This window comes from Orycteropus afer, unplaced genomic scaffold (assembly GCF_000298275.1).
Source record: "Orycteropus afer afer isolate SDZICR_OR568_19922 unplaced genomic scaffold, OryAfe1.0 scaffold00021, whole genome shotgun sequence".
NCBI classification, from domain to species: Eukaryota; Metazoa; Chordata; class Mammalia; order Tubulidentata; family Orycteropodidae; genus Orycteropus; species Orycteropus afer.
Window position 1 is genome coordinate 15,194,106 of NW_006921608.1, and position 11,058 is coordinate 15,205,163.

At 38.6% G+C, this 11,058-nt stretch overlaps 1 protein-coding gene across 1 annotated transcript in view; it reads left to right on the forward strand.

Moving 5' to 3' along the window:
- Positions 1-11,058, forward strand: part of NIPAL2 (NIPA like domain containing 2) — a 97,317-nt gene that overhangs the window by 24,260 nt on the left and 61,999 nt on the right. The window contains exon 3 of the mRNA XM_007934842.1: positions 587-758. Within this exon, the coding sequence (XP_007933033.1) occupies positions 587-758 (172 nt within the window). The remainder of the gene's footprint in view (positions 1-586; positions 759-11,058) is intronic.

Here is an 11,058-nt window from a genome sequence, read left to right on the forward strand (position 1 = left end):
GACAAATATAATCCAGCTTTATTTAATGGTCAGTTTTTCAGGAATTTACGTTTTAAATATAAAGAAATACCCAGGCCAGATGTAAGTAAAGAGCATCCCCAGCCCCTGACCATCAGAGTGCTCTGACATGTCAGGTTCATTGTGTTAGGTTTTTGGATCCATAAATTTGAATCCTTTTTATAGAAGATTTCTCTTTAGTATTTTGTTATCTTTATTTCATTAATGTTTCCATTGGCATCTGAATTATTTGACCTTCTAAAAGAAGAGTCTTGCTGTAGTAAGTAGACTATAGAGTCACTCAACTCTTTAACATATACCTCATCTTTAAATAGTAATCATTATGATACTTGTTTTACAGTGTTATAAGAATTAAGCAACATGCATATGTGAAAAGGTATTTTAAACTATAAAGTCCTCATAAATGTGAGTTGTTCCTGCTGTTCATATGTGTGGAAATAATAATTGCTTTATAACAATCTGCAAATAAATTTAACAAACATGATATAAATTTATAGTACTAAAAGTTTCAAGACAAGTTTTAATTGTGTAGAAGTGTTTTCCTATCTGCATTCTGATTTACTTGCAGAAATACTCTCATCTTCAGTCAGCACACCACGAACACCCTAGGCCACTCTTCAGGAGCATGATATGGTGGGGTGGACTCGTACTCATGGCTGTAGGAGAGACTGGGAACTTCGCAGCCTATGGATTTGCCCCTGTTACTCTCATTGCTCCGTTAGGTTGCATGTCTGTTACAGGTGAGCCGTTTGTCTGTACTTTGATATATAGAACCTAAGAGAGTGGAATGATTTGCAAAAAATGTGCAACTGAGCCAGCATATGCACAGGAGGAGAAAGCCTATCCCTGTTTACTTTGCATGTTCCCCGGGGACAACTGCACTCCTCAGTTACGTCCTCCACTTTCATTCAGCCACATTCTCCATGGAAAGCCTTGCTGGAGCCTTGCCTTCTGTAGCTGAAGCACTTATGTTCAAAGCCTGAATCACAATGTCTGAGTCTTCATAAATCAACAGTGACAGCAAGTGCTATCCTACGCTTTTGATCATTAATGAAAATGATTTAAATGAATTTAAATAATTAATGAATTTAGTCAATGAAAACTGTCTAAAAGCATTTGTAATAGAATGCTTTATTTTAATCATATGTTAAACTGGCATTATGTGTAGTTAGATGTCTGATCTTGACTCCGTAGTTCAGCACATCCTTTATGTTAAAATTAAACATTGGTGATTCTATATTACTGCCTAAGGCATTTGACTGCTAACCAGAAGGCTGGCGGTTCAAACTCACCAGCCACTCCTCGGAAGGAAGGTGGGGCAGTCTACTTCCATAGAGATACTGCCTCGGAAACCCAAGGAGGGGTCGCTATGAGTCAGGTCCAACTTGACGGCAGTGAGTTATACCAAAAAAACCAAACTTATTGCTGTCGAGTCAATTTCGACTCATAGCAACCCCTCCTTGGGTTTCCAAGATAGTATCACTATGGAAGTAGATTGCCCCATCTTCCTTCCGATGAACGGCTGGTGGGTTTGAACTGCCAGCCTTCTGGTTAGCAGTATTTTTGAAATTATCTAACTTCAAAATTTATATGATTTATTAAATGCATTTAGAAATGAGAAAATGAAATTTTTCTAAAGGCTAAAAAAAAAAAAATCACTGCTAAAAAGGAGAACGAATTCTCTAAGCCCTGTTAAAATCAATAAATCCTTCTTAGTTCTACTCTTTATGTGCTGCTATGGAAACAGCATGTTTTTAAATTTCTGTGAATGTAGGACTTTCATTGAAATAGAAACAAGTTGATAGTTATTATCTGTTAACGACTAGATCAAGCATAATATGTGCTTACATTTTCCAATGTTAATGTTTCTCCTGGAAAAAAAACTATATGATACTCTTAAAGACAGCTTACTTTACACTGGAATAATGTCTCTTCAAAGAGAATTTCATTCAATTTTGAAAATAGCTTCCTCTTCTTAATCATTTCAAATATTTTATCTGAAAATATTTTCATGATGCAGAATAATAGAATATATAGGAAAGAGCTACACACACGCACACACACACATATAGCTTTCTAGAAATTGCTTAGTTAGGATGACCATGCTATTACTTACTTTCAGCAGACACACAATTTATGTAATCATTTAAAATTGTTAACATTCCAATAAAATGAACAAATTGGTTGTAGTTCATCTTACTCTACTACAAATAACATGTACATGAACATTCTAGATGTTTTTCCCTTCTCCGAATCTAAGAGATACCAGATAAGAGGCTTAGTTATGTTGTCAGTGTGCGGCTTCTAGGGGCTCCACTTGTCCTGAAAATGTTGGCATTGTTTCTCATAATGACGTATACATAGTGCTGCCTTTTAGTTTTGCTTCTTCCTCTGCATTAAGCTCAGTCTCCATGAAACAGCCAAAGGAAAAACAATGCCTGAGGATATCAGATAGATATGCTTCCTCCTAGAGGAAGATTGAGTTCACATATTCCATTGAAATTCTCCATTTATCCTAGTCTCCTGCCCTAGGAAGCCTTTCTTTGAGTGCAAGGAAAAGGAAACTCTGCCACCTAACTCAAATACATTTATGGGGCTGAATTTATTGTAAAGATGAGCAGTTTCACGGAAATGGAATGTAGCCAGGCTTTGTGGGACCTGGGAGGATAGCCAGAGATGAAGGGTCAGCTAGGTGGCTAAATTAAGCAATCAACTGTTAACCTGAAGGTCAGCAGTTCGAATCTACCAATCCATCTGCTGGAGAAATATGTGGCAGTCTGCTTCCCTAAAGATTTACAGCTTTGGAAGCGCTATGAAGCAGTTCTGTTCTGTCCTACGGCATCGCTGTGAGTTGGAATAGACTCCACCGCAGTGGGTTTGGGTTTTTTAAGGTGGCAAAAGGGTTTCCATTCAACTGCTAACTTAATTTAACTTAATTTGGTGATTTGAACCTACCCAGCAGTGCCTCAGAAGAAAAAGCCCAGCAATCTGCTCCCGATAAGATTACAGTGAAGAAAACTCTAGGGAGCAGTTTTACTCTCTAACACATGGGGTCTCCATGTAACAATAGCATCAAGAGTAGCAGTCCCACCCTGTGCAGGCCCTTCAGTGGAAGCTGTCTGTGAATCTGTTTATCATGGCGTGACTCGTTCCAAGCTCTCATCCTCTCCACTGGGTGTAATCATGATGAGGGACACAGCTAAGCAGAAGCTTAAGTTCAACTTTCCTTCCAGAAATGGTGTCCTGTTCTCTCCAGGTGCCCTGTGGGGCTAGCTCACCTACCTTCTTCAAACTTTGAGTCTCCTGCCTTGGCATATGGGCTTTTCTTAGAGCTACAAATATTTTGTGTGTGTGTTGATATTCCAACTTGAGAACATTTTTAGCTCCCCTGCCCACTTAAAATGGTAGAAAGAAGTGAACTTCCAGCCTCCAATACAAATCATTTCCTATTTCACAATCTTTGCCAACAGTACTAAATGCTCAGGTGTAACATCCCCATAGTACTCCTGAACATAACATGAGATTATTGTTATGTGTCGTGGGTAGGTAAGGGACTGCTAGTGATGGAGGACTCTCTCCAGAACACCCCCACCTCCTTCAGATTCTTAGTACAGATTCTAGAAACCCTGGAGAACTTGAAGCAAAGAGGAAAGTATTTTTAAAAGATACATCATGACTGTGTCAACGGTGAAGGCAGAAGAGCGTTTCCGTTCTTCTCTGCTAGAACTTTTCTTTTCCTATTATTTCTTGGGAGCTTCAAGGAAGAAATCAAACATCCCTCTGAATACAAATATAAATAAATAACATCTGTTGCAGTGTTACATGTGAGATTGCATATGTTTTTTCCAATTTTTCTTCAGTCTTTTGTTGCTTTTCGAATAAAAATGAACGTCAACATCTGTGACACTAGTTTTAACCCTTCATCTGCAGTGAAGGGTACACTCTTCATCTTGCTCCCTCTCATTGGGTGGTCTGGTTCATACCCACACACTGTGCTGACTCCTTGTTCCTTTCCAGAAGTAAGGAGATACTATTGGGTCAACACACACACTAGTCATACTAGCCATAAGATTGCTAGTATACCAGACCTGCCACTTTGTTGTAAATAGTCAAAATTCTGCCTCTTTTGTACAGTTCAAATGAACAAGCCTTTTTCTTTTTCTGTGGTAGTTATGTGTCATCTTGGCTGGGCCTGATTTTGAGTGGCTGAGCAGCTGGATGTAGTATTCCCCATGATGAGACTGGTAATCACCTCCATGGTGGAATCTACTCTGAGCAGCTGAGTAGCTGCCTTAGGGATGTGATCTGCTCCCAGTAAATAAGGAGAAGCTTTAGGAATGGTCTCTAGCTTTTGGTACGCTTGAACCCTGCGTGTAGCCAAGTTGTTATTCAGCAGCCTGCCGTGTTGTTTGCTGATCTTGGGACTCTTAATGGACTTGAATCAATGGCCTGCCGTGTGGCTTGGTAATATCGGGACTGTGCCTTTTTACCTGCCGACCTTGGGTTTGTCAGCCTCAGCAGCCAGCAGCTTCCTGATTTACTCCAGCTTCAGTGGGCCAGGAGCAAGAGGCAGAGCTGAAGCCCAAGGTCAAGAGGCTTTCACCCAGCCCCTAGAGCTTGGCATTTTGAACTTGGACTCCTAGCCTCCAAAACTGTAAGAGACTAAACTCTTTTCATTCAAGCCACCCACTTGGAGTATTTTCTGCATGAAGTGACCAAAACAACTAGTATATGAGAAACACTCAGCTGTAAGCATTCTGAGGATCTCGGCTTGCACTCTACCCACTTCCCACCTCCACGCATATTCCTTTCTATCCCTTTTTCCCTCTCTTTCAGTTCCTCAGTGGCATACATGAGCCATTTCCCAAATACCAGCTCCCACAGGTGGCCTCATAGCTGTTCTAAGAAACAAAGGATGCTATGCTCAGATAGGTTTCTGCAGTTTTGGATCTGAAAGTGAAACAGGTTCCACTGGGGGCCTGTGAAAGATGCGCGAGCACTGTGACTCTTTCAGGAGGCCAAGGCTCCCAAACCTACTAACCATTAGGTGCTTTCATAAGAAGCATCTCAAGAGTTGATAGTCAAGCAGAAAATTTTTTAGGGAATCCATAAGGCAACTCACAATCAGTCCCATCATCCTATAGACTCTTAGCCTCGATAATCTGTCTGCCGAGGGGTTGAATAATGAGGGGTTAATAATGGGGAGTAAATGAGTGTATAGACTGATCTGAATGCCCAACCCTGTCTCCAGCTTTTTTAGAAAGTGTCAGAGTCCTTGTATCCTTGGGTTGTCTTTCACTTTCCCAATGAATATCAGATCCAAAAGCTTATTCTGACCAAAATGCTAGTTCTGCCAGTAGTATGAGTAAGTCTGAATATTGATTTATGATTGTGTTTCCATCTATTAAAAAAAACTTAATAGATTGTTTTTTCAATTTTATCTGAAGTCCAGATTGGCTGCTTGCCCCTATAAGCCAGTGTTGTACAATGGTCAGGAACACAGCGCTAGAGTCACACTGTTATTGTTGCTACATGAGCTCTGACTCATAGCAACCCTACGTACAACAGTCTCTGCTGCATTTAAGCCCGTTGTTGCCACTATGTCACTCTGTCTCATTGAGAGTCTTCCTCTTTTTCCCTTGCCCTCTGCTTTACCAAGCAAGATATTCTTCTCCAGTAACTAGTACCTTCTGAAAACATGTCCAAAGTATGTGAGACCAAGTCTCGTCATCCTCACTTCTAAGGAGCATTCTGGCTGTATTACTTCCAAGACAGATTTGTTTGTTCTTCTGGAAGTCCATAGTATATTCAGTATTTCTTGTCAATACCATAATTTAAAGCCATCAATTTTTGTTCAGTCTTCCTTATTCATTGTCTAGCCCTGACGTGCATATGAGGCTATTGAAAGTTCTATGGCCTGGATCAGATGCACCTTAGTCCTCAAAGGATCTTTGCTTTTTAACACTTGAAAGAGGTCTTTTGAAGCACATTTACCCAATCCAGTAAATCATTTGATTTCTTGACTGCTGCTTCCATAGGCATTGATTGTGGATACAAGTTAAATGAAATCCTTGTCAATTATAACAACAACAACAACAACCATTTATCATGATGTTGCTTATTGATTCAGTTGTGAGGATTTTTGTTTTCTTTCTATTGAGGTATAATTCAAACTGAAAGCTGTAATCTTTGATCTTCATCACTAAATGCTTCAAGTCCTGTTCACTTTCAGCAGGCAAGGTTATGTCATCTGCATATTGCAGGTTGTTAATGAGTCTTCTTCTACTCCTGATGCCACATTCTTCTTCATATAGTCCAGTTTCTTAGATTATTTGCACAGCATACGAATTGAAAAAGCATGGTGAATGGATTCAATTCCAACACACACCTTTCCTGATTTTAAACCATGCAGTATACCCTTGTTCCATTTGAATGACTGTCTCTTGGTCTATGTATAGAGACTACATGAGCACAATTAAGTGTTCTGGAATTCCCATTTTTTTTGCAGTGCTTCCATAATTTGATAAATCCATACAGTTGAATGCCTTTGCATAGTCAATAAAACATAGCTAAACATCTTTCTGGTATTCTCTGCTTTTAGCCAAGATCCATCTGACATTGGCAGTGATATCCCTCATTCTACATCCTCTTCTGAATCCGGCTTGAATTTCTAGTACTTCCCTGTTGATGTACTGCTGCAACTATTTTTTAATTATCTACAGTAAAATTTTACTAATGTGTGATACTAATTATTTATTTGTTTGTTTGTTTGTTTGTTTTATAACTTGTGCGTTCTGTTGGATCACTTTTCTTTGTAATGATGTTCAGAAATATGGATCTCTTCTGGTTGGTTGGTCATGGCATAGATGAGTGAGCACTTCCAGCATTGCATCTGTTTGTTGCCATACTGTCAAGATTCAAACCTCAATTCTGCCACTGGCAAACTCTGTGACCTTGGGCAAATTGTTTGAATCAACCTACATCTCAGATTCCTGATCTGTTAAATGGAGATAAAAATAATTTCTACTTCAGAGGATTTTATGGGGATGAACTGAGCAAACATAAGTACCTAAGAAAAGTGTTTGATACATAGTAGATGGTTTGTACTGTGTACATAATACAGTAGTCCTACTACTGTTATTGTGATCTGTAATTGTTATTGTTACATAGAAACAAAGTATTCTTTATTGTGGAATTCTTTTGTGCCCTGAAAGACGGCTGATGGTTGAATTCTCTAAATCACATAAACCAATCCAAGAAATGTTTTTTATTCAGTGCAGTGTTTTTATCCACGCAATGCTTAATTTCTAGGATATTACCAGTCGAATCCTTGGGGCTCATTTGTACAACCATTAAGCAGCTGTTAGTTCCCCCTTTGATTCCTCCACATAACCCCTACATATTGGAAAGCACTAGAATTTTCAAATAACCTACGAAGTCCAAACACATTTAAGAAAACAGAGAAGCTTAAAAGAGGAAAAACTGTTCCATCTATAACTAAGTATGTACAACTTTCTCTCTTCTTGCTCTAGGTTTATAGTGCTTTTGTTCACTTGTCTAATTAACCACCAGTACCAGTTGCAGTTGAACTGATTCCAAGGTGCTCCATGTGTCTCAGAGTAGAACTGTGCTCCGTGGGGTGTTCAGGGGCTGATTTTTCAGAAGGAGATCTCCAGGCCTCTCTTCCAAGGCACCTCTGAGTGGACTCTAACCACCAACTTTTTGGTTAACAGCCGAGTGCATTAAGTGTTCATACCCTCCAGGGATAGATTTCTTTCAGGTCTAACTGTAATTTGAGAATTTTCTTAGTTTGAGTTTTCTAGGAAACTATTTATTATACCGAAAGTCCATTAAAAGAAAATAATAATACTTCGAGTGGTCTATGGAGTTTGTTATAAAATTTTAAACTACTCCTACTCTTTTGTGTCTCAGGTAAACCCTCTTCCTCAGGAGGCCTCCCTGGTTTCTGAACTAAGTTAAATGGGTTTATTCTATGCTCCCATCACACCCTTCTTGTATATGTGGTGCCTTTTGTGAATTAGAAAAAGGTAACCCTTTCTTAAGATACTTTATGTCTGTCTGTCTATAAATTATTGTAATCCACTGATTGTATTAGAGCAAGATACTCTGATGCCATCTGTCAGAAAATTGTCCTGAGAACTACACAAACCAAAAAGGTGTGGGATGTGGTGGTGGCTCCTCAGATTTGGTGACTTTGTGTACTGCACGACCTGCCCAGCTGCACACAGAGGCCCTGACCCTGCACTTCCCCTTTGGCAACTCTAGTCACACGCAAATGACTTGTTCAATGTCCGTTCTTGCCATTTGACTGAGATCCAGAAGATTGGGAACTGTGTGTGTCTCGTTGCCAGCCATCTGCTTCGTCCAGGAGAGCGTGACACAGGAAAATCATACATTATGACCTTGTAGAATTTGAATTGTGATAAAACGAGGATAGAATGTTCTGTGATGACAGATGACAAAAGAGAAAAACAGTTACCTAAGAGATGTTCATTCCTGGAAAAAGAAAATTATTTTTAGTTCCTGATGAAGCACAATGATTAAGTAGTCCATTGCAAGGGACTCTTGTGAATATTCACTTTGTGAATGCTTAAAGGTTTATAAGCTTATCCTTTGGGAATTGAGTTGATTATTTGTGCATTGGCACATTGTGGCCTTGCATTCAGTGTTTCCTTTTTTTCTGTTCATCCCATGAGTGTGATCTATGCTATGCCTAAACATTGAGAGAAGAATAAAAAGAATGCCATTATCAATAATCCAAAGATTTGAAGCCACATGGAATTAAGGAAATTCATGATTGGCCTCATTCAGTATTTGGAAAAAAAATTAAAAGAGAAAAAGAAAGCTTTCTAGAGATGAGAGTATGAAGGGAAGGAAGTTTTTGCAGGGGCAGTAAAGAAGGAAAAAGAGAACTGGATGGAAGTACCAGTGACGTCTTTCAGTCATTTTCTCTGAGTATATTGATTTAAAGTATCAGGAAAGCATACAGAGAATGTATCATTCCTTTACAAGTTAAATACTGCTAACTAGAAGGCTGGCGGTTCATACCTACCAGCCATTCCTTGGAAGGAAGGTTGGGCAATTTACTTCTGTAGTGATATCGCCTCAGAAACCCAATGAGGGGTCACTATGAGTCAGGTCCAACTCGTCGGCACATAACAACAACAACAATCCACTAGCCATGTACTGTATGAGACACATAAACTTGTCACCTTACTTACCTGAGTAGATATGTAAGTAACAAGCAGGTTACATTTGAGGTGAATTATATGATATGAAATACTTGGCATCTCATATGGAAATATATGCTGTAATTAGCCCTCCAATAATTTCCTCAGAGGAGTAAATCCCCTGTACAGGGCTAACTTGGATGAAGGCTGGAGAGCTAACTGCACCAAGACATACGACTGGTAAGTCTTTTCCATCTCTCGTTTTCCCTACTATGCTGGCTTTTGATCAAATTGAAATTCACGATGTGGAATATATGTTGTTGCTCATATTTCTGCTATGTTGTTTGAAGCCGTAAACTGAAGTGTCTGTAATCCATTACACGATGGTTCTAGTGTAGCCAGAAAGCCCTGGTGAGGCCTTTTGGAATTCCGAAGTCATCTCAAGCAGAAACTTTTGTCTCCAAGATTTTTATTAGAAACAAATGAAGAGAAACATAAATAGACCAACGAGCAAGGTTCCAGTAGTGTTCCACAGACTTAGATGTTGCTAATTCTTCTGTCCTTTAGAGCAGTGTGCTTGGGGCAGCCTGAAGGACATCTCTGGAACTCTAAAACCTCACTGGATGCTTATTATAGTGACACATTACATGGATGTTTATTTTAATGTTTGAAATATGCAGAAAATATCCCTTTTCTCAGTGACTTGCTGGATTGTCTGCTTTAACACATTTGTCCAAAAACCAGCCTGAATGAAATGTCTAGAATAAAACTCTGAAGTTTTTGTTTTATGCTTCTGCACTCTCAGCATAATGTTCCTAAAACCTAAGAATTTTATTGGAGACATCTTTTTCCACCCATCCTCATTTTTTGAGAATGCCACAAAATATTTCTAGAGAAATTACTAATGTGCTTTTGTTATGTGTCAGATACGACTTGACAGCAGTGAGTTTTGGTTTTAGTTAGCTATTAAATTATAACAATTAATCTTGCCAGTGGTAGCATTTTTACTTTTTTAGACTCTTTTCAAGGTTAATCATTAATGTGAACCAAAAAAATATGGAAGTGAAGGGGTTATTGTTCTCAGTCTAGGTAAAAGTCCTCGTTAGAAATTATGTGGATTACCTATGAACAATAATATTTCTTCATTATCTTTGGGAAATGACAATAGCAATTTTTCAATTAACAGGAATTTCTTAACACTTTTAGTCCTTCCAGCATGGATGTCAGGGTAACTCTTTTTGCCGTAAGAAGACATCTTTTAAACTGTCACATCTTCAAATTCTAACTCTATGGAAGATTTTGTAATTGACATAACTTTTTCCTAAAATTCTACAACTAATGGAGAATGATAATTATCAATATGGTTGGAGTTGATTGCGCCTGTAAGCACATTCAGTATGTCCACGTGTTTGAGGTTTGATTATGATTGACATGAAAGTGCTTTTGTGGTTTGCTTTTTAGCAGTACAATAAAGTTGCCATTATAAGTGGTCAGTAACCACAAGCCAGATATTTACATATGAGGACATATTTATAGCATTATTATATAAATATGTCCTTTTCATGTAATGGGTTACTTTTTTTATAAAAGAGTTTTCTTTACCATTTTGTCTTCTACTTTCCTATGTTATAAACATATACTCTGGTTTCTCTTCAGAGCATAGTGGTTAAACCAAATTTAATGACCAGGAAATGAAAATTGATGGACAAGATGACCTCCTGGTCAAGGTACAGGTTCCTCATGAGTACAATCAAGTGTTCGGGAATTCCCATTCTTCTCAATGTTATCCATAATTTGTCATGATCCACACAATCAAATGCCTTTGCATAGTCAATAAAACACAAGTAAA